Source organism: Ambystoma mexicanum, chromosome 4p (assembly GCF_040938575.1).
Source record: "Ambystoma mexicanum isolate Mex_15411 chromosome 4p, UKY_AmexF1_1, whole genome shotgun sequence".
Classification (NCBI taxonomy): Eukaryota; Metazoa; Chordata; class Amphibia; order Caudata; family Ambystomatidae; genus Ambystoma; species Ambystoma mexicanum.
This window is the reverse complement of record NC_090927.1, coordinates 489,159,423-489,186,377: the sequence shown is the minus strand read 5'-3', so window position 1 is coordinate 489,186,377 and position 26,955 is coordinate 489,159,423. Positions and strand designations below refer to the sequence as shown.

The window sequence follows — 26,955 nt, the reverse complement described above, 5'->3', positions numbered from 1 at the left end:
TTTTAATGTGGGGGCATGACTAGAATACATTATGAGAGCGGGAGACTGGTCCAATGAATCGACATTCAAAACTTTTTATTTCAAGCCAGTAGAGAAGGCATCGACGTTGGTGGTAAGTAAGCTTTTAACAAGCATAATCCAAGCCTCTGGTTCTTGACTTAGAATTCAGATTTTCAACACATATGCTACAGAAATTCATAATTCTATTAAAGACACAGAGATGAAGGATTATCGCACTCTAGTAATCGAGATCAATGATGAATGTTGTAATGATGTAATTTATTGCCATGATACACATATATTATGCAAATGTTTCCTCTTGTGTCACTATTACCCACCCAAGTAGACCAAATGTCTGACTTTTGGTTTATGTTGCAGGTTCCATGACAGATAACAAACTGTCAGGGTCGGGAAAATTGTTTGGAGGGACAGGTCAATTGGCGCTTACCGTTTGGGGCGCAAATGTTGAGAAGATCAGCAAAAGAAAGAGGAGGATTTAAGATTGCGGACAGACTTTATGAGGAAGCATATGATCTATTGGTTGAGAAAAGCCACGTGTTGTGTTTCACTGACCAAAATCTTTAAGGACTACAAAGGACTCAAAATACATGGAGATTGAAGTTTTTTCACTTTGTTAGGTTATTGTTTTTATGATTAATGATGCTGCTCGAGAAAGTAAAGATGAGAGTAAAGCATAAACCTTCACGTCTTTAATAGAACGTATGTGTTGAAAATCTGAATTTTTAAATATTTTTTGTATTTAAGTAATATTGTCATACGTGTATTTTTTGTGCATTCGTGAATTCAGACATTTGCGTGCATTTCGATTACATAATGAAAAATAACTTTGTGATTTCTTGTTGCGTCTGATTCATCTCTAATTAATATAGCGAAAGCTGGTGCAGCTCGATCTTTTAATATATTATTTAAATCATCAACATTGACACGACTCTCTTGGTTTTATGTGGGGCTGACCCCCCGCCAGGAATCTCTTTAGGTAAGAGATGAAGGGATTATCACCCCTGCATGTTGCGATTTCTTGTGGCATGTGATTAATCTCTACTTAATACAGAGACAGCTGATGTATCTCGATCTTTGAATATGTTATTTAATTCATCCCCTTTGACACAACTGATACCTCTCAACTCACAAGCTTTTGGCAGGTGTCACCCGCACTGAAAGCAGCTCTCTCACCCGCCAATCGGTGTACACTTCCATATAAATGAATGGGCTTTCACCCGCCAAAAGCAAAATCAAATGTTTTCACCCACTGTGTAGTGACAAAACGTTGAGAGCTATGACAACGCTCTTGGTTTTATGTGGGGCCGACGCCCACCAGTCATCCCTTTAAGTAAGAGATGCAGGGATCATCACCCCCGGAACAGATATGCAAACAAGCCAACCCTCCTGATTTAGGTGGAAGACTCCTAATTTTTCAGTGAAAGATATTGCTATTTTTCAAGTTCCCCCACCTAAAATAACTGTAGGCCCAATGCATTCCTATGGGAAAATATATGTCTCCCGATTTTCCTGACGAAATCTCCCTCCTTAGGTGTGTCAGAATGTTGGCATGTATGCGGATGAGAGGGTCATGATAGATAAGGGATGCCTGACACGCCATTCCCCCTCTTAGGCCACCCCACCTTATAGAACCGCTTTGATTTCCATACCACTTTAAGCACTGCCCTGCATCAATGATATTTAAAGTGAATGCTATGAAGGAGAGGTTTTGTAATGTGATCAAGTTTATCTATTAGCACTATCACCACTAGGCAAACAAAAAATCTGAACACCCAAAACCGTGTCCTTTGACCTCCAAAGAGTGCTTACCCATACCTCTGATCTCAACTCACACGGTTTTGGCGGGTGTCATCTGCCATGGAATCAGTTCATTCACCCGTCAAGCCCCTTACCGCTCCGCATTTTCATGCAAACATTTTGCAGCACCAGGAAGGGAAATTCTGCTATGGAACGCGGGAGAATTCTTGTATTGGATTGAATTGGGGCAAGAATTGTTTTAGGTGGGAGAAGAAAAAAAACACCAACAATTTTAAATAAAAAATCGATAGCATCCTGTGAAAACTGGAGGGTTGGCATGTCTTCGTCCGTAGGCTTCGGTAGGCTTTCACCTGCCAAAGACAAAAAATCTATTTATTTTACCAGCCTTGGGAACTGAAGAGGTTGAGAGGTACATTGTACCTTAATGAAGGCATTTCCAACGCATAGCTCTCAACCATTTGTCTCGCAAAGGCGGGTGAAATCACCCGATTTTGTTTCTGGCGGGTGAGACGCCCATTGAAATGAATGGGCGTGCAGGAGGTTCGGCGGGTGAGTCAGCCCTTTGCAAGGCGGGTGACACCCGCCAAAAGCGGGTGAGTTGAGAGCTATCAACGTGTGTAGACTTTTCTTTTAATCATAACTCATTTTTCCAAACCTCACACGAGCATAATATAATTCATTGATAGATTTGCGTTTTACTTAAATACACATTAGATAATATATTGACTGCAAACGTATCTTTGAATTTTCATTTAAAGCAAAGCAGCTTGATTTGTGTATCTTTATCTTTTGCTTCATGTGAATGTTCTTGTCTGGTGAAGCCTCCCTTGCTATTACGTACATGCTGATATATTTTCCGAGAATCTGCTTTTGTGAATCACAGCCACCGGGAACAGTGGTTATGTTACACTTTAGTATCAACCGCCAACCAATCCCGTTTTCGAGTGGAATCTGCTCACTGGAATCACAGACACGCATACTGCATCTAGTGCTGGAGCTTACCGAGCCGAATCTACTTGTTGGCGCTGCCTGCACTTGGACCCGTCCATCTGGTAAGGGACCCGTCTTTGGGGTAAACATTGTGACTTGCACTTTATATAGATCCTTTGTGAGTTGTTCTACTGCTTGAGCCCTGGAATCAAAGCGTGTGGCTTTAAACCTCTGATTTATAATGTATTATGCTATTTTAGTGGGCTCGTTTCCCGTTGCTGCATTTATGGACTGTTATCTGAAGCCCCAGACTGAGTAAAGTCATGACATAAATGTATTTTGGAAAAATCAAAACTCCCCGAGTGGTGTATTGTTTTTTTGTATTAACGCGTGTCCTCTGCTGTTTAACAACGCTAGGATTTCATTGTTACAACAGAAACTGTGTTTGATGCGCAGTCAACAAAGCAATGTGCTTACTTATGAAGGTGCAAGCTGTCAAAAATGCATGGTAGGAGCGCAGCCTGGTCAGAGCACATTGTTACTGCTGTCAAGTTGCATATGGCTCCGACAGTAAAAAAAGAAAGAAAAAAAAAGAAACATTGTGTCTGCGTTCTGTGATTTACGGGTTATTTCTGCTGCCTAGATTTTACATAGAAAATAGGTCGGCATATATAGGTCCAACTGACCGAATAGACTTCATACTAACAGGGCCGTCCCGATCAGCATTCTATTTATTCATATCGATTGTTCATTTACATTCTGTATTCACATACCCACTGGGCATGATATTGTCGTTTGTTTTACAGGTGTGCTATTTCTAAAAATCATTATTGTGGCACCAAATCAACGCATTGGTGCTATGCTTTTCTCCTGATATTGCTCTATCCATACGAAGATCTGTGTTTCTTTGGGATGATGGCATCTGGCATGTCTAACGTCAACAGGGTTTCTAAGCCTGTGCAAGCAAGGCACATCGCATGAGTGAACCCAACACACAATCTTGAAGCATGTTATGTTATAGGGTCTTGGGTAGAAAAGCTTCTACCACTTCCACAGTCTCTTTGTGCTTCAGGCCCTGCAATAGAGTCAGTAGCATTGGTCACGAGCAGAGGAAGCAATGCAAGATTGTCTTGCCGCTGTTTTGTTGCATGCATATTGGAAGGAATTGGTCTTTGTGTGAAGGGTAAGCAGTGTTTTAGGCGTGTTGTGTGGTGGGACTCGACCTGTGTATGCCCTGAAGTGGGCTGGCAGGTTGTGCATTTGAGGTAGTGCTCCTAATAAGTGTTTGAGTGATATGTTGATGTGTGATTGAGTGCAGGGAGGTCGCCTGCGGTGCTACATTAGCCCCCACAAGCTTGGGGGTGGTCTTTCAAGGGCTCCCCATAGCTGGCATGGTGGGTAAAGGCGCCCTATTGAAAGGAAATGTTCCTCGCTCTTGCCAGCATAAGAGTGGGGTGCATTTGCTTTCAGTAGTGTGCCAATGCTAAAGCAGCATGGGGTAGCTTTTAGCTGCCCCATGCTGCTTTAGCAATGGTGCCGTATTGAAGTGATTAACTCCCCGCTCCAGCACAGGAATGGGGAGCACCACTGCTAGGCCCTCTCACCCGCCCCCCCCAGCCTTGGCGGTCCGGGGGAAGTGCTACATGATTTTCCTCGCCCCGGCCGCTGGCAGAGCAAAGGCTGGCCCTGATTGAGTGGATGTCTTTGGCACTTTGTGCAGTGGTCCAAAAGGTTCCTTTGTGTAAGATATGTGTTTGTGATGGTATTGGTCCCAAAGCTTCGAATAGTGTTTTAATTTTAAGGATTATGTGTTGTTGGTTAGAGTGGGAGGCTGGAAGGTTGCTAGGTGGTTAGTAGTGGTTCACGGTGTAGTGATAAGTTACTTACAGCTATCTGAGTTCTTTGAAGGAACTGTGTTCTTATAGGGTAGATCTTGACGCGACTTCTATCTGTGGCGCATCGGTATGGTTGGTTAATCAACTTTTTGTCTGTTTTGGGCTCATTGTGATTCTTTTTATGGTTATCTTAATTAGTTTTCTTCTTTTTATTTTTTTATTTTCGAACTGTTGATTGGGTGCAGAAGAGGTGTTTCAGTGACTATGGTCAAGGGCCTTTTATTCTAATCGAAATCTAAAGGGCCTGATTATGAACCAAGTCTTCCGAGTGCTTGGCGGAAGGCGAGGTGGTGGTGTTGTGTGCATCTCTCTCTTGGTAGTGTGTTACAGAGTTTTGTTATCACATTTGCAAATGATTAACCTGAAGGCTTCTTCCCAATTTAGCAAGGCATTGGCTGGCATGCAGCTTTGCTGGATCTTGGTGTTGGTCATAGGTAGTAGGGTGTGAAGTTACTTGTAACATTTTGCCTCCTTACCCAGAAATGCGCGCAGAGATGCAGAGCACTTTTAAATGTATTGTACACTCTACAGGCAGCCATTGTAGAGTTCAGAAAGCTGGTGTATGTAAGATAGGCCCAAAAAACCTTCGAAAAAAACAATCCAAGGAATCAATAATAGATATTTTATTACATGCAAATACGGCGGAAGGGTCATTCAGCTTTGCAGAACAGAAACTGAAAATGCTCTTGACACGCTCACATCTGTGAAAAGGCATAACATAAGCAGTGTTGCATAGCAATTTGCTATGCAATTGACAAGTGTAGCAAAGCTCGCTATTTTAAGATGCAATGGTCAATGAAAGCATAGCTCGCCCTGCATTCCTCTTGTCCTCAGCCCTCTCTACTGTCTTTTCTCAAGTTCAAAGGGACTAATAGAGAGCCAGTGCAGCAGTAATCATCTTCTCCACTCTTAAGTGCCAAAGACCTGTGTGGGAGTGCTAGTCAAGCATTTATGTTTATTTATCAAATAATTGTAAACCCAAAGTAATCGGGCTGATGCTTTTATTAAGCTAACTGTATCCTGTCTGGCTAAAACCAGCATGTGCTAACTGATTTCTTTTTTATTTTTTTTTATTTTTAAGACGATCATGTAATTCCGTTCCTAAAATGTTAACTTGTTACATTATACCTAATAACAGTATTGCTCCTGTAAGAAACTGTGGGCCTGATTCATGGAAGTGTTTTATAATGGCACAATCCCATAGGAGAACGTTCCATGAATCGGGCCCTGTATTGTCTCCATGCTTTACAGTAAAGTTTAGGTTAGTGTATCTAAATCTCAATGTTAACTATATTTCATTTTGTTGGACAAGATGCATCATATTGCAGAGCAAACATTTTTGCAAAAGTACATGATCACAAATGATTTTGATCACCAACCTGGTTCTGCGACCTGCTGCTGGTTGCATGCTCTTGTGCAACTGGTGCTCAACCTATGAGCTGATCCCAAACTCCTTGACATTCTCTCGTCACCCTGTTGCTTTATACCAGCTACCCTTAAAATGAGAGATGCACGCAAACAAAATATTCCACTTAGTTTGTCCAGTTCTCTGCCTGGTACGCCATCTACTCTGCTTAGTCTTACATTCATGTTAGATAATGAATACACAGAGCTAACCAGATGTTTATGCAAAGTAGTGATCAATAGTTCAATACGGACTGTACTTATACAGATCTAGAGCAGTACCGTACCTGTAGTTAACCTCCACAGGTTGCTTTGCTCTGATTATGATTGCATTATATATTGGCACCTGCGGGAGAAAGCTGGCCAAACTAATTTCAGATCCGTTTTATCATATGTATATATTTGTGTCCATTCATGCAGCTAAACCTTTACATTTTACAGACACTCATCCAGGGCTAGCAAAGTCTTTTCGCCCACTCTGTCTCAAGTAGATTTTAAGAAGGAAGAGTATCATTTGCAAGGGATGTTTGAAAAATTCATTTAACATTTACTATGTTTGCAGTAAATGTCAAATACAAGTTTCACTATGCATGGCTGTCCTCTTGGTGGCCGCAGTGTGGCAAACATGGGTTTGTGGGGACCTGCACCAATTTACAGAAGGAGCATTTCATTTTTGTATCATGTGTTGCCATAAGTGCATTTTTCTTAGGTCGAGTAGGTAAACTAAGTTACTTGACCTGCAGGTCTAGCGTAATTTCAAAGAATTTGCAAGGCCTAACTCATCTCGCTTACTTCAGCGGTCCACAAATTGCAGTATTGTTGCTCATTTTATGTCTTGGGTTCAAATAACCTCTGGTGACATAAAAAATATTAGTATGACAATGCTAATCAAATGGAGGTTATGTGTTTTGTATCGAAAGTGCATGATATTGAGGAAGTCAGTGGATCTGTTATCCATACTATCAAATTATGTGGAAACTTCGACACATTTCATAGTACAATGGAAATCTGTAATACAAACCACTTTGCAAGAGGCTGATATCTCACTTGATCTGTTATTGACAAATCCGGATGGAGCCAAAACAAAGCTATGGCAAATGGATTGGATCAAAACGAGGGAGCAATGCATGCGAGACAAAGGTTTTCAAATGAATACATTCACTGAAAAGAAATATGGTTTGCTTCCTCTGTATCTGATGAAATCACCCATTATGTCTCATAGATCTGACTTCCTGCGTTTTTGCTTAAATATGTGGTATATCAATGAAATTTTGTCTCGTTGGAAGGCTATACCTCAAGCAAAAGACAGATGCAGATTTTGTTATAAGCAATGTGAATCTTTGAAACACCTGCTTACAGAGTGTATTGATTTATTGCATACTCGAATACGTTTTTTCAAGAAACATTTACTCCAAGTAGAAATCTCATCTGCCGATGACGTACGGTCAAGATTGTTTCATACAGAGAGTAAAGCTATTAGTTACTCAATTGTAAATTACCTTAAACATTTTAATCTGGAATCTAAGATTGAGCATGTAAACTAGGAGATTAGTTAAGAAAATTTAGTAAAGGAGTAAACTCACTTTTAACTGCTTATTGAATTGATGTTAATTTTATTTGTATTCATTTTAATTTATATAGCGCCTTAATCCAAAGCGATTTACAAGAGGAACAAATGAATACAACAAGCAATACTTGACAATGAACCTAAACCAGAAAACAGTACAACGAACAATTTACATTTATGATAAGGCTAAGTACTAATAGAGGGACAGAAGGTAGGAGGAGAGGGTGGAGGTGGATTAGGTGGTGAGAGAGGAAACAATTGGTGCTGGGGAAGAGTGAAAGAGATGGGATTTTAGAGAACTTCAAAATAAGGGATAAGAGGTGATGGAGCTATGGGAAGAGGAAGGCGGTTCCAGTAGAAAGGAGCAAGAAGGTGGAAACGGGAGAGGGAACAAGGGGGAGGTGTAGTAGAGAGAAGGAAGAGATCTGCAGAATGGAGAGAACGAGATGGAGTATAGAAAGAGAGAAGGGAAGAGAGGTACAGAGGGGCAAGACCATAGATGGCTTTGAAGACTAGGAAAGGAAGTTAAATTTGAGCTCGGAGTGGAATGGGAGCCAGCTTAGTAAGTTAAGAGAAGAGGAGATGGAGTCGTGAGGTGAGAGGAGGCAGAGGGAGGGAATGGCAGAGTGGTAGACAAATTTGAAGGGGGAGAGATGAGACGAGGGGGAGTCCAAAGAGAAGAGTAGAGCAGTAGAAAAGTCTGGAGAAGAGGGAGGAGATGAGGAGTTTAGTAGCTTGGAAGGTTAGGAAAGGACACATTTTGCTGATGTTGTAGAAGTGGAAACAGCAAGATCTGGCAGTGAGAGAAAAGTGATGAGAAAGAGAGTGGTGGGTATCTATGTGTAGACCGAGGAGTTTGGAAGGAGGAAAAAGGAGGAGGGGAGGGAGGAGGAAGAGTGTTGGCAGGGAAGAAAAGGAGTTCAGTTTTATCTGCATTGAGAGTAAGGAAGTGAGAGGACATCCAAGATTTAATAGCAGAGAGGCAGGAAGAAAGTTTATGGTGGATATCAGGAGAGAAGGAGGAGAAAGAGAGGAAGTGCTGGGTATCATCAGCATAGAAATGATGTGAGACATCAAAGGAGGAGATTAAAGGAGAAAGGAGGGAAGTATACAGCGAAAAGAGAAAGGGGTCAAGGACAGAACCTTGGGGCACACCATGGTTGAGTGGAGAGATTGGGGAGGTGGAGCCACCCCAAGAGACTGAGAAGGTGCGGTTAGAGAGATAGGAGGAGAACCAGTTAAGAACTGAGTCTTTAAGGCCAAATGAGGAGTAAAGGATGGTCGACAGTGTCAAAGGCAGCAGAGAGGACCAGAATAGAGGAGTGCTTAGAGTAGCGAACAGAGAGGAGAGAGTTGAGCACAGAGGTAAGAGCAGTTTCAGTAGAGTGAAGAGGGCGGAAACCAGATTGGGTAGGGGGAGGAGAGAATGGTTCGAGATGAAGGTAGAGCGTTGAGAGTAGACAATGCGTTCTAGGAGTTTAGAAAGGAAAGGTAGTAGAGAGATGGGACGATAGTTAGATGCAAGATGCGGATTAGCAGTAGGTTTTTTGAGAATGGGGATGATAGTCGCATGCTTAAAAGGAGTGGGGAAGGTCGAGGTGAAAAGAGAGGTGTTGAAAAGGGATGTGAGATAGGGAATGAAGAGGGTAGATTTTGGGGATGAGGGAGGTAGGTATGGGATCAGGGAGAGGCAGTGGGGTGGTTTTAGAAAGGAGGAGGGTAACTTCAAATTGAGTGATGGGGTGAATGAGGACATGGAAGAGTGGGGGGAGGAGGAGAATACGAAGGGGAGGATAGGATAGTGTGTTGGAGATTAAGGACTTTGTTGGAAAAGAAGGTTGCAAGGTCAGAAGCAGAGAGGGGGGAGGCAATGGAGTGAACAGGGGTAGGTGGAGAGAGAAGCCGAGTTAAGGTTTGGAAGACACAGCGAGGGTGAGAGGACTGAGAGTGGAGAAGGTCGGAGAAGTAGGTGCGTTTAGCAGAGTTAAGACAAGAGTCATAGAGGGAGTGATAGAAGAAGTAAGCAGTTTGGTTGGGGGTGGTAGGGTGTTTGAGCCAGGAACGTTCAAGGTGCCTAAGAAGGCGGCGCATGGAGGAAAGATGAGCTGATAGCCAGGGCTGAGCAGGTCGGCGAGAAGGGCGGAATGAGGAGAGAGGGTAAAGATGATCAAGAGTAGAGGAGAGGGGATGAAGTTAAGGTGGATAAGGCTTCCATGGCTGAAAGAGAAGAGAAGTGGGAGAGAGAGGGGAGGGAAGAGGAGCAGGAAGAGCGAAGGGTTGAAGTTGCGTAGATAACACCCGAGGAAGGGGGTGGAAGAAGGGGAGCGAGGAGAGGGTGAGGGAGAAAGAGAGCAAGGAGTGGACAGAAAGATAGTTAGTTATTATAATTATTAGAATAATAGTTATTCTGTTCAGAGTGTTTTGTGGAAATAAAATGGAAGAAAGACATTTATTTTCCTTTTGTATTAATTTACCTTGAGCTGTATCAATAAAGAAAAATAATAAAAGATGTCATTGCTAATCAAATGGGTTTGTTTACTAGTCAAGAACATTTTAATTAGCAAACTCTGCTAATCAATTCTTGAAAGCTAATATATGCCTTGCAGTCTACAATTTTCTATAGACAAAAACCACAAACATTTGTTACAAATATCAATTGCACTCCCCACTAGCTAGCCCTTATACAAAATTCGAAACACAACCCATACATCCCAGGCCCATTGGTTAGTGATCGGCCCATGATCATTTAAATGCCGCCCCCTACGGCTGACTTAATTGTGTAGTCAGTAAAAATACTCAGTTTTGATTGGACAACATTATTGATATTACTGTTGCAACACTGGCCTTTTCCCATTGGCCAGGACAACTTCATGATGTGCATGCCCCCCGAGATGACCCAATCCTGAAGCAAGTGTGAACAGCGAAGTCAGCAACTTGTGACAACTAATTGGCACAATACTACTTTCTCATGGGGCCATAGAACTTTGCATCCCTCAGAGATTCTCAGACCATGTAGTTGTACATTTTACATCACTTTGCAACTTCTGTCTTGAAACATTTTGCTTTCCTAGCACACATCCTCCCATATCTGTCTTAGGAACCAGGTGGCTTCATTGAAACAAATTTACAGTACTACACCTGGGGCTAATTTCTCAAATTTATTTGGCTCTATTTAGCCTGTCAGCTGCAGTTCCAGTGGTCCTACCACTTCTCAATGGGGCACTATAACCACAATTTCGTTCAATCCCCTGACTAGTTCTTGCCTCTGGGCCTTGTTCACACCAAAAAATGTCCATCACTACCATTCATTTATTCAATGTTGGGAAAATAGCGGTACCTATCTCCTGCCTGAATCTGAAATCAGCTACATCATGCAACAATAGCCAATATTTGTGTGGCGGTTTACCCGTCCTCTAACGGCTTCGTCCAAGTGGGCAATCGCAGGGGGAAGCAGGAATAAAATCCAATTAAATGAACAGGACTGAAGCTCAGAAATGCGGCCTCTTATCCTGAATTGTAGAAAGCTACAGACTCTAACCGGGCCTAGTTCAAAATGTCAGAACTCTGCTCAGTGTGGGAGATGGCCCTCATGCTAATAAAAATCCGTGTCTTTCCTACTTAATGCTTACGCTACTTGGCTCTTCAGCCATACACTCGACAACTAACAAAAGCTTTCCCAACTACAAAAACGACACATTCTATCTCTGTTAACTGCAAACAAGGCACAACCTCAATGATGCTGGCTAAGAAACCCCTGAAGAGTGACCTGGCCCCAAACTATAAATATAATTGCCAGAATCTTTTGCTGTGGATAATGCTTTGTAAAAATGTGTCCGAAGTAAGTACAATTCAAACGTAGACCGAAATGCTAAACCAATGTCAGAAATCCTTACACTAACTGGACCAGCTCTCTCTACTAATAGAAACATACACAGCCTATACTGGTATCCAGTCATTGCATTGACAACCAAACCATCACATTTTTTCCATCGAAATACCATTCGATAGAATGGCCATTTTGTTGAATAAAATTTGATGGCTCCATTGAAATGTAATGTTAAGATTAGGGATAGGGGTAGGGTTACGGTTAGGGCTGGGTTAGGATTCGGGTTGGGGCTAGGGTTAGATTAAGGGTTACATTAGGGTTAGGGTTAAGGTTGGGGCTAGAGTTAGATTAAGGGTTACATTAGGGTTAGGGTTGGGGCTAGGGTTAGATTAAAGGTTACATTAGGGTTAGGGCTGGGGGTTAGGGTTGGCGCTAGGGTTAGATTAAGGGTTACATTAGGGTTGGGGTTAGGGCTGGGGGTGGGCGTGGGGGTTGGTGGGGGCTGAGGGGGAATCCCCCCAATATACAAAAGAAAAATTAAAACGTTACAAGGAGCTGGCCAGTGCCGAAATGTCAGCACTGGACAGCTCCATGTAATGTTTTAACGTTACAAAAAAATACATTGAAATGCTATCTTTTACATGTAAAAGTGCATTTCCATTGAAACCAGTCCATTTATATTTTCGATGGACTGGTTTAGATGGAAAGGTATTTTTCCATGTTAAAAATAGACTGTCGATGCTTTGGCATTAGATGCTTTGTTTTCGATGCTTGGGTGTGTCGACACTTTGAATTTGATGCAATCACTATAAACCCCTATACGTCTTTTCATGTTTTGGGCATTTCACCTGCATAACGACATTCCCCTCTTTAGTTAGTTAATACATTAATTAATCTGCTGGCTTACTTTTGCTTGTCAAAATCTATTTTGGCTACCCACATCTTGCTTACATGATGCAAACTTTCTCCCGACCTGGCATATTCCTCAGAGGTACATGTCAAGAAGCAGCAGCCCCCAACACCTGCTGCATCTACGCAATGCTCGTATAGTTCACTGAGTCGGCTAGGGGAAAGAAAAGTGTTCCTGGAGGACCAATTGGATGCTCTATCCTTACCATACAGTGCTTTATTTCACCATTCCATTTGTCTATGTGCACTTGTTTTAAGAGGGGAGTATCTTCGCCTACTTTGAGGGTTGCGGAAATCATGATCATTCTTCTGGACAGCGTCTTTGTGCAACACCTTAAATTTAGTTGACAAGAGCATAAGGTTGTAAGCACCACTACAAGGATAGGAGTCAATCATTTGAAAACAGTACTCAGCCATGACGGGACCCTTGCTAATATTGATAACCAATCTTGCTCCACCCCCACCCCACCTTCCTTTTCAATTACAGTATGTAGATCGTGTAGGGCCACAATTGCACGTGTCAGGGATCTGTTATCTGAATCATTGGGTGGGATGAACGTACAATTGTACGATCTTCACGCAGGTCGAAAATATATCTGTTTTGCATTGTCATTAACTTATTGGCCCTTAATTCTTCCCTGATCACATTAAGTCCATGCTCTGTGTCATTTGTCTGCTGTATCATCTCCCAGTGTGCTATTTGTATCCACTTGGAATTCAGCGCTGCCTGTACTCCTGGGGTGAGCAAGGAGGTGAAGAATGTCTCTGTGTCGGTGAACAGCCGATACTGCCTGTGAATGGCATTGAGCTTCTCGGTTGCGTCTTGGGGCGGGGGGAAAATAGTTTGAGCATTTATGGTGGCTGTGGCCCTCGAGGGTGGGGTGCTCATTCAATATGGTGAAGTGGGTGTCTAGTGTAAGAAGAACATCAGAATGTAGAGTAGGTAGGGACCAGACACCACTCCAGAATGGTGGGAGCTGGACATAGGCGAGGCCCTCGCATGTCCAGAATACATTCTCCATGAGCGCTGCTTTTCACCCATTGAGGTCTGGAATATGCTGTGTCCTATTACATTGTCATTGGTACCGCAAGGCACGCTGCCATTGCCCCTGAAACACAAGCAGAATTGTGTACATATTTGTAGTTTAGTGGGTTGCTCATGTTGCTTTATCCATGTTAGTTGTTTCACATACCTTTCTCACACGGCATAACATGTCTCATTGATATACATCACTGTTTCCCCTGAATACCCAACCAGCCCTCCTGCTTTGCACCACATCAGTCCTTTAACCCACTTATTGTTGGTGAAAAAACACTGGATTCAGTCCGTAATTAAGGCTTACTTTGCACCTTAACCGCCCCTGCCCCCTGTCCTCCGAACACTCACTGTCATCTGCTTTTACCAAAGTTCCTTGGTCCCTGTGTCCCTTGAAACAACCCACATACCGTACATAGGGAAAGGTGCACTAATCATTGTGCTGTCAGAGTTGGCATGTCTTGTGGCAGAAACTGTCTGGGTGTGCCAGTTGCATAGGGTATTAAAGAATAAATATAACAAGTAATTTGACATCCCTGTTCCCACCTCTCTCATGTGATTGTACCATAGATTGTCTGTCTCGGGGTACTGCAGATCTAAACCCTCTGGATCCACCATGTCTCTCTGAATCCTGGTCACTGATGAACTGCTATTTTGTATCGATGATGCACTGTATCGATGCAAGGTCAACATCATTATTAAACCTAACCCTAAAAAAAACAATATATTATTTTGTGAGAACAAAGAACAGGAAAATAGCACAAGGCATTGTCTTTTTTCAGATGTCCTTCAAATCAGCAAATAACTTTTATTGTCCATCTGCCCAAAGGGGCGTACTGAGATAAAAAAGTTCAAATAATGTTTATAGGCACTCATCTTTCCATGGCTCCATTTACTCTTCCTGCTGCTGAATAGACAGCGTGGGTCTGTTGGCCTTCTGGGAGTCGCCCAAATTAATCCAGATGTTCCTGCCGACAATCTTAACTGCTGTGGGAGTGGCGTAGATGACTTTATACGGTCCCTCGAAGCGTGGTTCATTCCCGGGGTAGAGTTGATGCGGTTGTTGAGATGCAGTGTCCTGTTGTGTTGTCGATGCTTTAGTGTTGTTTGGAGCTAGCTTCCATGGATGAGGACCCCCATGGCAGAAGATAAGACTGACAGATTCGGCTATGGCCCTAAGATATCCCTCAAACGCATCTCCTAAAATCTGCGCTGAGCTGTGGACGTCGAAGGCTGTGTGTGCAGGTGTGAGTGGGGTATGCAACCTCCTCCCTGTTATTTTGTGAGGAATTAAATGATGGTCTTTCCCGTCTTATTACTGAGAGCAAACAATGCGATTGGAAGACGATATAGCCAACCTTTGTGTAATGAATTGCATATTTCGGCCAAACGTTGTTTTAAAAGACAATTGAGCTGTCCTACAATCCCATTAGCTTGTGGGTGGTAAACCGAGCACAGTTTGTGCTTTATGCCTAATAGGGAGGTCATTTCTTTAAAAGAGTTCATTGAAAAAGTGTGTGCCATTGTCAGATTTCAGGACATCACATATGCCCCAACAAGGAAATACCTTGCTGCTTTGCTTTCCAGTCATATGTAATTACCCTAGCAACCACTTACCAGATTACACAGACCAAATGTTCTTGGACTCCGGGAGGCAATAACATACACTTAGACTCACAGTTTAGAATATAATTGGCTCTTTACAGGCCTTTATTCACACCTCACAGATATACAGCTAGAAAGTGAAATAAAATGGAATAGGTTATACATGGACATATGCACACAAAGAAGAAAACTATGATGGCAGTTTTACATCACTGTTAGTGCAGTTGAAGGAGAAAACGTTATCTCAGCCACAACAACACTACCCAGTCCCAAGGCAGGTGGGCAGAGAGATCATGCGTGCTAACAGGTTCTGGAGCAGAGCGTCCTCCCTCTCAGCGAGACTTCATCACCCGAGGTTCCAATTCTATTCTACTACCCAGATACCTCTTCTCTTATCGGTAGCAAATCCCTGCTCACCTCAGGTTGCCAACCGTCCCCGGCCGAAGGACAGATGGCTAGCTTGGGGAGCACAGAGAGGAAAAATTTTGTTAATAGTGGAAAGCCCAGTTTGTATCCACGCGCTCCTTCCCACAACCTCTTATCACTGCACCTGCACAACTCGGACTCCCTTCTTGACGTGTCCTTGATTGAGAAATACGTCAACTATCCTCCATAATGAGTGTCATGCATGCTGGACGCTACGCTCGTAGGACAGCTAGACCGTTCTACTCCAAATGGAGGCTATTCGATACGTTACCGGGAAAACGACGTTTACACTTTTCACGTCGCTAACTTCACGTGACTTTTGCTTCGTCACGTGAACTACGGTATCACGTATTTCAGCAGCGTAGAAACTTCACTCGCTGCTTCTGATCGTCTCTATTGGCGTTGTGTAGCTGAACCTCTGATCTACATCCTGGTATATTCCTACAGCTACTTTTGGGCCTTCGATAGCGTGTGTTCCGCCACACGCTGATTCCTGGAGCTATCCCTTCGCGTGATAATGCACACGCGTTCTCTGTCTTCAATTGCGGCTGGCCCAGGCTGCGCGAATCCTGCTCGCGTGTAAAATCCACACGCGCTCTTTGTCTTCATACGCGGCTGGCCAAGGCTGCGTGAATCCTGCCCGCGTGTAAAATCCACACGCGCTCTTCGTCTTCAAGTGCGGCTGGCCCAGGCTGCGTGAATCCTGCCCGCGTGTAAAATCCACACGCGCTCTTTGTCTTCACACGCGGCTGGCCAAGGCTGCGTGAATCCTGCTCGCGTGTAAAATCCACACGCGCTCTTTGTCTTCAAGTGCGGCTGGCCAAGGCTGCGTGAATCCTGCCCGCGTGTAAAATCCACACGCGCTCTTCGTCTTCAAGTGCGGCTGGCCAAGGCTGCGCGAATCCTGCTCGCGTGTAAAATCCACACGCGCTCTTTGTCTTCAAGTGCGGCTGACCAAGGCTGCGTGAATCCTGCTCGCGTGTAAAATCCACACGCGCTCTTTGTCTTCAAGTGCGGCTGACCAAGGCTGCGTGAATCCTGCCCGCGTGTAAAATCCACACGCGCTCTTCGTCTTCAAGTGCGGCTGGCCAAGGCTGCGCGAATCCTGCCCGCGTGTAAATCCACACGCTCACGTTGTCTTCAAACGCTATTTTCTTCTAACTCCTGCATCTGTGGAATTAACAGAAGGATTGATCCCTAAAGTGGGAAGGAAGCCTTTCAAGGATTATTGGAAGTGACTTTGAACTGAACTTTGGACGCTATCCTGTGGTGAATTCAACCCGTATCTAGCGTGAGCCTCGTTCCGTTCGGGATAAGTCTCCCTTACTAATTTTCCCTTCCCTGTCGTTTTGTTCTTCGTTTCAAATCCATCAAGAGACTTCTGGATTGTTCTACCCAGAGATACAGGTCAGTGTGATCATTCCTGTCATTTTCTAATTCATCATACTCAGGTTGGAGCAGTTATTCATGATACTTTAATTTGTCCTAGGCTGGATTACTATACCTTACCCACGCCCTTTCCAGTGATCCATCGCTCTGCCTGTATTATCAGCCAGAGGGTTGTATCATTTGGAAGGTCTTTGTTGACTTCACGACTATCAAGTCGGGTGAAAAGGGATCCGGAAGACCCTACCTCCTGTATCCTTTTGAATATTGTATCCTTTTCAGTTGATACTTTGGTACATTCTGACAATGAGCTCATCTGAATCTTGCAACACTTGCAGAATTCATGGCTGCCTTCTAACTGAGCTCACAGAAACATAGATTTCCATTGCGGTTTTGGAAATGAATGTCCAGAATAGCTGCACACCGGCGCCATGTTTTTTAGCTCATTTTCACACGCGCATTACACTCCGCCCTTTTGGACAAACAATTTCCATATCCCAATGGATGAAAAGCCAGTCTCTGACAACGACGAAACATACCTATCAAATTTGGAATGGCAAGATACGCAACAACAACTGATCATGAGAACCATTAACATATCAAAAACACAAACAAAAACATAATACAATGACCCTGGAATCCATGAGAATACCTGATTCCACCAGCTCCCATCCTGATCTTGAGAGATTTGAGAAATTAGGTCCCTCAACCCCCCCAATGTTCTTCTCAATCGAACAGGGATGATCTTACAAATTGAAACAACAAATCTCTTCAACGGCATTGCAACTTAAATTATGTTTCAAAAACAAATAATCAATAGCATCCCTCCCTTCTTCACCACGGACAATTTTACAGGTACAGTGATTAATTGCACCACCCTATCATCCTTATGGATAGCACATCTAATAAAGGCAGTCTTTGGCTGATACCGGCGCTCCTCAATATGTCCATATGAAATAGATGCAGGTCAGCGAAACTAAAGTCTATTACCCCTAGACTGTAAGGGGAAGTGAATAAACGTATTTGAATGTTTAGACCTTAAAGGGTTTTTCGCGCTCTGCAGAGAAAAAGACTGTTTCCAGTTAACAGGAAAAAATGTATGTATTTCAAATGGTAGTTTCAAAATCTTTTGCCGAAATAAAGATAAGCCAAATGTTAGTTCTATAGTCTTAGCCTTGATTTTATTCCAAACAGGAAATGGTTTAAATTATAAATTCCAAGCAAAGCAAATACTGTTGCATCACAGGATTTAACTATGGAAAAAAAGTGCAAATTCGTTTACTATATAGGTACTGTTGCTTCACAGGTTTGGCTTTAGTTCCATCCATTAGTTCCATCCAAGTTCAATATAGTAGTTAAACACTGTTGCATCACAGAATCCAGTTGGTCTCAAAAAATGCAAATTCAAATACCCAACACGTGTTTCACCGTCTGGTGTATGGCGGATCGTCAAGGTTTTTTAAAAAAAATTCAATTGAAAGTGGTTCAAAAAAAGGAAAATCAGTTGAACTGATACAAGGGTGCCTAGTGAGGATCAAAGAAAAAGAAAAAATACTCGAATTATAAAGAAGAAGTAGATTCCCAATTTTACATATATCCTGTTTGTGACACTTTTTATTCAAAAATATTTAAATAAATGGGTGGCTGTGTAGGGGTTATTATTTTTTGTTATTTTTAAAAAAGACCGATCTCTAGATATATACAAAAAAGCACTTACTTGAGTAGCCCGTTTCAATTGACTAGTGTAGGTAGATCTGGTTATCACTTTTTGAAGTTAAGAGTAGCTGTTTGTAAGAAAGACCCTAAATAGAAACAATGTACGAATGCAGTGTCAGTAGTAATCGCGTGTATAGCAGACATAATTAGGCTCTGAAATGCGAGCACTGTGAGGTACACGATACAGTTATTGCCGCTTTAGCAAAAACTATGGGGTGAGGCTTCTTACCTAGGTATAAAGCATGAGAGTTTCCAATGGTAGCAGTTCGAATTTGATCTCCGGTTCGATTGCTGAGAGTTCGTACTGTGGACTCTGCCGGGAATGACCCGGAAGTGAAAGAAAGGAGAATGAAAGCCGTGACGTTGCGGTCAGGTGAGCGTGACCGCAAGTGTGCAATTGAGAAAGTGTGTTAATGTGCACGCCATGATTGAATGAGTTTCCATAGACCAAATATGATGAGATAAACCTTATGGATTTAACTCATGTAGAGAAAAGGGCTCTACTTGATAGGTGGATCTCTTGGTAGATGGAGACTAGTAAGCCCTAAACAGACACCCAATTTGTGTTTCAATGATATGATATATACGATGCTAAATAGCACTAGATTGTTTACAAGTTTGAATCTAAGCAAAAGGAGGTAGACATGGACCAGTCAGGTATGTGACTAATCATGCTCAAACACACTTCACCCTTGTGTTCCACACAAAGGGGTGGTGTAAACTTAACTTGGTAAAATTACTGCCAGATAAATAGATGTTATTTCAAAGATATGACAGGAAAAAGCACAAACGATACATAAAGAAATACATTGACTGATTTACAAGCATATTATTAGCTCATTCACGACCTCTGAAAGGTTTAGTGTATTAATTAAGCAAAACATAGTTTAGTTCATGGTCTACGTTGAGCCCACTGAAAATTGAGTCCATGCACCAGATCCAGTCGGCTTCTCTTTTTCGAAGACATAGTTCCAAATCGCCTCCTTTTTGGAGGTAAGTTTTTCGATCCCATAGCATTGGATTTTTGCTCGGTCTGACTCCTGGTGATATTGGTGAAAGTGAAATGCTAGAGGGGATGTCATGTCCTTGTTTTTTATTGCTCTCAAATGTTCACCAACTCTGGATTTTCTTATTGTACTCCCAATGTAAGGTTTGTTGCATACGCAAATGATGGTGTAAAGGACAAAGTTGCTATTGCAGTTTATGAGTTCTTTGATTTTTCTTTTTTTGACATTTGGTTGTTCGAATTCTTTTTTAGCATTGAGCATGTGTGGGCAGATCTGGCAGTTGTTACATTTGTAATTCCCTTGAGTGGGAGCTGTTAGCCAGGATTGCTTTTGTATTGAGGAATCTCTTTTGTACTTCTCGTATTTTTTGTTGTCAAAATATGATGGACTTATTATTTTCTTGAGGTTGTTGCAATTGCGAAAGACAACATTTGGTTTTTTATCCAAAAGCTTGTTAAGATCCAAATCTGTTGTCAAAATGTTCCAATTATTTTGTAGAATTTTCTTGATGCAATGATTATTGGTACTGCAAGTCGTAATGAATCTAGGTGTATCTGAAACTGGTAATTTTTTGGTTTTTCTTTTGGTTTTAGTAAAGTTCTTCTGGATCTCTCTTTGGTTTTTTGAAGCATTGTTTTCAAATGTTTAGAGCTGTAACCACGGTTTTTGAATGTTTTGATAGTTGTTGATTGGTGTTTTACATTCTAAATCTGATGTACCGTTACGTTTAATGCGAAGAAATTCTCCAAATGGAATGTTCTGAATGATATGACGAGGATGGTTGCTTGAAGCGTGTAAGATATTGTTGACAGCTGTTTCTTTGGTGTACAGTGTACTATGGATTGTCTGGTTTTGTATATACAGATGAAGATCCAGAAAATTAATTGCCTGTTGGTTGTACTTGATAGTAAATTTCAAATTGTAATCGTTATTGTTCAAAAAGGCATGATAATCCAATAGTTGTTGTTCTGATCCATTCCAAATGATGATGATATCGTCAATGTATCTTCCCCAAAAAGCAATTCTATTGTTGATCGTGAAGTCCGGATGTTGCCAAGCAAATTGTGTTTCGAAATGTCCCATGTAGAGGTTGGCATAGGATGGGGCAAATTTTGACCCCATCGCCGTGCCTTGTATTTGTCTAAAGATTTTCTCCAAAGCAAAAGATGTTATTGTTTAAAGTAAAATGAATCATTTCCAAAACCATCATATTTTGATCTAAAAGAGAAACCGATCTGGTTTTCAAAAAATGTTCTGTTGTTGTGATTCCCTTTACATGAATAATGCTGGTGTATATAGCGCTGTCACATCGAAAGTGACGAACCAGTATTTGTCTTCCCAGAATATATTCTCCAGTTGGTTTAATGCATGGGTGGTATCTTTGATAAAAGAACTCAGGCTGGAGGCTAAGGGCTGTAAATAATGATCAATGTTTCAGAAATTCTTTCAGCGACTGATCCGATACTGTTCGGATAACCCCTACACAGCCACCCATTTGTTTAAATATTTTTGAATAAAAAGTGTCACAAACAGGATATATGTAAAATTGGGAATCTACTTCTTCTTTATAATTCAAGTAATGTTTCTTTTCTTTTTTCTTTGATCCTCACTAGGCACCCTTGTAGAACAAAAACAAATACCATCAGTTCAAATGATTTTCCTTTTTTTGAACCACTTTCAATTAAATTTTTTTAAAAAAACCTGAAGATCCACCATACACCAGACGGTGAAACACGTGTCGGGTATTTGAATTTGCATTGTTTGAGACCAACTGAATTCTGTGATGCAACAGTGTTTAACTACTATATTGAACTTGGATGGAACTAATGGACGGAACTAAAACCAAACCTGTGAAGCAACAGTACCTAAATAGTAAACGAATTTGCACTTTTTTTTGCGTAGTTAAATCCTGTGATGCAACAGTATTTGCTTTGCTTGCAATTTATACTTTAAACCATTTCCTGTTTGGAATAAAATCAAGGCTAAGACTATAGAACTAACATTTGGCTTATCTTTATTTCTGCAAAAGATTTTGAAACTACCATTTGAAATACATACATTTTTTCCTGTTAACTGGAAACAGTCTTTTTCTCTGCAGAGCGCGAAAAACCCTTTAAGATCTAAACATTCAAATACGTTCATCCTTATTGATAGGTAGCATGTTCTCCCCACTATTAACCCAGATCACTTTTATCTCCCCTTGATAATCTGCATCAACAACCCTAACCTAGATGTAGGGGCAATTAGTCCCATTGCCCAGATGGAATTTGCACTCCAGTTCCCGTGCCAACCACACAGATTACCTGTGGTTCCAGTCTCATCTCTTCCCTTGCATGTAAATCTACCCCTGCAGACTGTGGTGTGGCCCTATAAGGAGCTAGCGCTCCAGGTGACATTTCCCAATACATCAAGGTCTCAACAACCCTATTCAGTTTCATTTGTAAGTCTGGCGTTAACATACGCACCAAGAGGGTCTCCCTATTGGCAATTGGTCTGTTAACTAATACTTGCACTGCACCCAAAACTTGTTTCACGCCCCCTTTCAGACTGCCTTCACCGGTTTTCTGCAACTGTTCTTTCAACAAGCCTTTCATTCTCTTATTCCTGAAGCCTCAGGCTGATGGGGGGGATGTGAAAAATCCATCATATTCTTGAATCAACTTTCCTTTATAATGTGACCCATTGTCACTTTGAATCTGTAAAGGGATTCCATAGTACACTGCTACTTGATCTAACAAATTAATGGTATTCATTTGCGTAGCTCTCTTGCATGGCATCACCATCAAATATCCGGAATATGTGTCCACAATTGTGCAAGCTGCTAATCAGCATTGGACCGATATCATTGATCTGCCAGATTTGTCCTGGTAATTTACCTCGTTTCAATGTACCCTGAATGATATGCGGGATAGACCCCTGTTTGTGATGTTGGCACACTGGGCATTGTAAAATCTGTTTTCACAATCCCTAATCGAAGGGCAATTCCTCGATCTTGTGCCCACCTTATAGCCTTTTCCCTGAGATGCCCACTTTTCTGGTGTGCACACTTAGCAAGCCCTTGCAGACCATCTTCCTCAGACCTCATGTCCATGACTGAAATGTTGGCATGCTCCTCTGCAACAGAATTAAACCAGCCTTCCTATGAGTCAGTTGTGCAATGGTTGTCTACATGATGCACAGTTACTGTACTATGCATCAACATTTCAGCAATATCTTGCCACAACTCCTTACCTTTACCTCCATTACCATGAATCTTCCATTCATTCTTCTGCCATGTTGGCAGCCAAACAGCTAGTCCATTCGCCATTTACCAGGAGTAGGTGTATACATAACAACAACCTGGCGTCTCCTGCTTCATTGCCTGATACACTGCATACAATTCTGCGAATTGACTACTCTTCCTTTTTCCTGATGATGTCAATATTTTCTTCATTTTGGGATTATATGTCATGGCTATCCAGTATCGCTCAGTCCCCAGAATTTGGCTGAACCATCCGTGAACCATGCAGACTCGGTTTGTTCACTCGTCAACTCTCCATAGACTCCCCATTTTACAGGAGATTCCCTCACTTCCTCCCCCAAAGATTCAAAATCAACCAACGGAACACCAGCCACTTGCTTATGCAATTTAGCAATTCATTCCTTTTCCGTTTTGGCCTGATCTTGTATGTACCACGTCCATTTAATGATGCTTGCTTCTTGTGCATGTCCTATTTGACATGTCTTAGGAGAGCTCCGTACCCACTGCATGATCTGAAATTCTGATCGACTCAATACATCGTGACCCACCGTCATTTGCTCTGTATCCACAAAAGCCCAATAACTGCGTTTCAAAAGGAGTGTATCGGTCACCGGCGTCCGGTAACTTACGACTCCAGAATCCCAGGGGAACATGCTCTCGGTCCTGTTTCTGACACAAACTCCAATTTGCATAGTTTTCTTGTACTAACACATTTAACTCCACTTCCCCTGCCCTCAAGGGTCATAAACCCAACACTCTCTGTATGGTATCTTTTGCTAACTGAAATGCTTTCTCTTGTTCCTCTTCCCACTCGAAGTGTCACTTTGTAAAGGGGTGCAAGAATCTGCCCCAAATGTGGTATATGCTGTCTCCAGAACCCAAACAAACATATGAACCCAAGGATCTTTTGTTTAGCCTTTGGCACCATCTCACGATACCCTTTATGCCACTGAATCCCCAGAAAAATCTGTCTCTGCAGGACCTTGGGGTTTTATCGCATTAATTTCCCACCCTTTCTTTCTCAGTCCCTCACTAACCAGGTCTAGGTGCATCCGCACACTCTGCTCATCCTTTCTCTGTATCAAAATATCATCGACATAGTGCGAAATCTACACATCAGATTTGCACCTAATTTTATCAAAATGTTCTGGCACCAGCCGATGACACATGGTCGGGCTGCATATACCCCATGGGCAAACGTTGAAATGTATAGTGCCTCCCATTCCAAGAGATCTGCAATCGGAACTGTGAAAAATGAATTCGCCAGATTGATTACCGCATACTAGGTTCCTTCGAACAGTTGCACATTTTCAATCAAGGTAACTGCATCTGGGACTGTGGGTATTAACGGAGGACTGTACTTATTCAATTTACGATAATCTACAGCTTCCGTCTGGTTTCTTAACCGGCCAGACCAGATTGTTCAAAGCTGTGGTGACCGGTCATAGCACGCCTGCACCCACATATCCTTTTGATTGTGTCTGAAATCTCCTTCTGCCCTCCTGGAATACAATACTGTTTTACAGATACCTGTTTTGTGGCTAGGGGAACCTGTATGGGGGGCATTTTCAATTTTCCTACCAGAACGGTAGTACACGTCAAGTCACTCACCCCAAATTGATAGGTTTTACCCTCCAACCTTAGTGTCAACCCCTCCAGAATATCTAAAACAATAATGTATTCTGGTATGGGAACAATCGACACTTGGTATTTGTTCCTTTGTAAATTACCAATTTTGAGTCAACTCTGGTTTGGACTGCGGGTGTCTCTTTACCTCCCAATCCAGTAATGGTGAAATGCTTGCCATCAAACCTTGAAGGATTCCCATGAATCAATGAGGCCTCCGCCCCGGTATCAATTAAGGCGCGGACCTCTTGTGTATTTCCTGATTGCCAAAATAACTTTGCATTCACATGAGGCCCACTGTCTACCTTAAGTCGGGCAGCTGCTACCGGAGTTTGACCACAATCCTATTCGTATTTTGAATGCGCCTATTGGGACTCTGTATGCAACAGCTCACAACTTTCCATAACTGAGCGGAGGTCGGCTGATATGGTAACGGCGTCCCCATGGACTCCCCATCTGCCTCCTACTCAGGCGGTGCAGATGGAACCTTGCTCCCATTGGATTTATTCACATCTTGCCGTTTCACTTCCTTGTACGGCTCCTTTCCTTCCAGCCCTCTCTTTTTATAGAGCGGATAAATTTCTCGGGTTTTGATTTCATCAATGTCTTCCTGCGGAACTCGATCTTTTAATAGCGCCAGAAACAAATTCTTCCTGGATACGCGGGAATCTCGGCTATCGAACCTAGGAGTCTCTCTCCCTCTCCAGTCGTGTCCCATTCCCCTAGGTCGGACAACTGGCTGATAGCATCCACCATCTCGTACATTATCTTACCAGTCATTCTCACCAGCAAAGTCATGATGGCTGGAGGAGCAGTTTGAATAATGGTATTTCGGGCTGAGGCCGATTTAAAGCTACTACCCCTATATGTTCGGGAGTCGCTACATGGATGGCCTCATTCATGGCATGTTCTCTAAGTTTCTGAATCTCCTCTCTCAATGTGTACCATTTCTTCTCCTCACTAGGCAAGTCCGAGGTGATCAGATATTTGCAATTACCCCCTTGTGCAGCTAGCTGTCATAACCTCCATCAAATAATCAGATTATCCATGTCAACAAAGGCTCACCAGCCCTCTGTTTTGATTGATTATTTCCCCAACCTCCTGCTGAGAGTAATCCTCTAACATTCTCAAATCGACTAACCCACCTGCTGGATTATTTGGATTTGGCCCAGCTCGCCTGCGCATGACTGGTTTAACTGTCATTTATTTATGCCCAGGGTCAGGTTTGGACGGCACTTCCCTTTCTGAGCTGGTACTATCAAACATCTCTGTCCCATTGGTCGGGGTCCCAATCAACCCCTGCAGAGGCAATTACTGTTGCCACCTTTCCAGTGTTCACTCTGCCTCTTCTCTTTCGATATTTATATCGAGCGACTCTCGCAGCGGCTCACTCAGCTACTGCTTGATATTTATCAGCCTTGTCATGATATAATTTCATTTGCAGCTGCTGCATCAACGCAATCTGTTTCTCAGCAGCCAGCTCCTTTTCCAATCTTACAATATGCACCTACAGTTCTACATTCTGTTGGTGTATCCTTCTAAATGCATGCAACAAAATCCGCCCTCATCTACCTGAGGCGGAACACTCCTTCCCCTTTTCCACGGGCACCTGTTGCAGGCATACCCTGCCACCTTGACCGGACTTGCCTCTCCCAAACTCGTATTCCAGTGCTCGCTCAAACCTGTGCCACACGCCCATGTCTGTGCCAGTTTATCATATGGACTCTTTGTCCACCCTTGTGGCTGTCACCGTCTCCACCTGCGGAGCTTCCTTTATTCCTATAGAGGGGACTCATGTTTCACGTTCCTATCACCAATTTCTCAAAACACACCCACTGTTTTCCAAAAGACACAAAAAAAATTGCCTTTCTGAGTCCAAGCTCCAGATTCATTGTGTTCTTTGGCCTCAATACCAGCACAAAGACCCTGCTCACAGCGCCAAAATGTTTTGTCTTCCAGTCCTGTGTAATTACCATAGGAACCACTTACCAGATTACACAGACCAAATGTTCTTGGACTCGGAGGCAATAAAATACACTTAGACTCGCAGTTTAGAATCTAATTGGCTCTTTACAGGCAGGTGAGCAGAAAGATCACACTTGCTAACGGGGTCTGGAGCGCAGCATCCTCCTTCTCAGTGAGACTTCATCACCCGGGGTTTCAATTCTATTCTACTACCCAAATACCGCTTCTCTTATGGGGAGCAAATCCCCGCCCACCTCAGGTTGTCAACCGTTCCCGGCTGAAGGACAGACGGCAAGCATTGGGAGCACAGAGCAGAACAATCCAGTTAATAGTGGAAAAACCCAGTTTGTCTCCCACACACTTGTTCACTGCACCTGCACAACTCTGACTCCCTTGTTGGCGCATCCTTGATTGAATAATATGCCAACTATCCTCCATAAAGAGCTCATCTGAATGGCTGCTTTCTAACTGGGCTCACAGAAACATAGACTTCCATTACGGTTTTGGACATGAATGTCCCAAAAGGCTGCACACCAGCGCCATGTTTTTTATCTTATTTTTGCACACGCATAACACTCGCGTACCAAACATTTTGCTGCTGATTTAGCATCCATGCGGACATAGGGACCCGCTTCAA

The 26,955-nt window shown here is 42.7% G+C and overlaps 1 protein-coding gene across 3 annotated transcripts in view; it reads left to right on the top strand.

Moving 5' to 3' along the window:
* Window positions 1-26,955, top strand: part of RNF144A (ring finger protein 144A) — a 670,385-nt gene that overhangs the window by 169,038 nt on the left and 474,392 nt on the right. For all 3 annotated transcript variants that reach the window (XM_069606020.1, XM_069606018.1, XM_069606019.1), the window contains one exon: window positions 379-2,831. In XM_069606020.1, coding sequence (XP_069462121.1) covers window positions 2,582-2,831 — 250 coding nt within the window. In that variant the 5' untranslated portion in view covers window positions 379-2,581. The remainder of the gene's footprint in view (window positions 1-378; window positions 2,832-26,955) is intronic.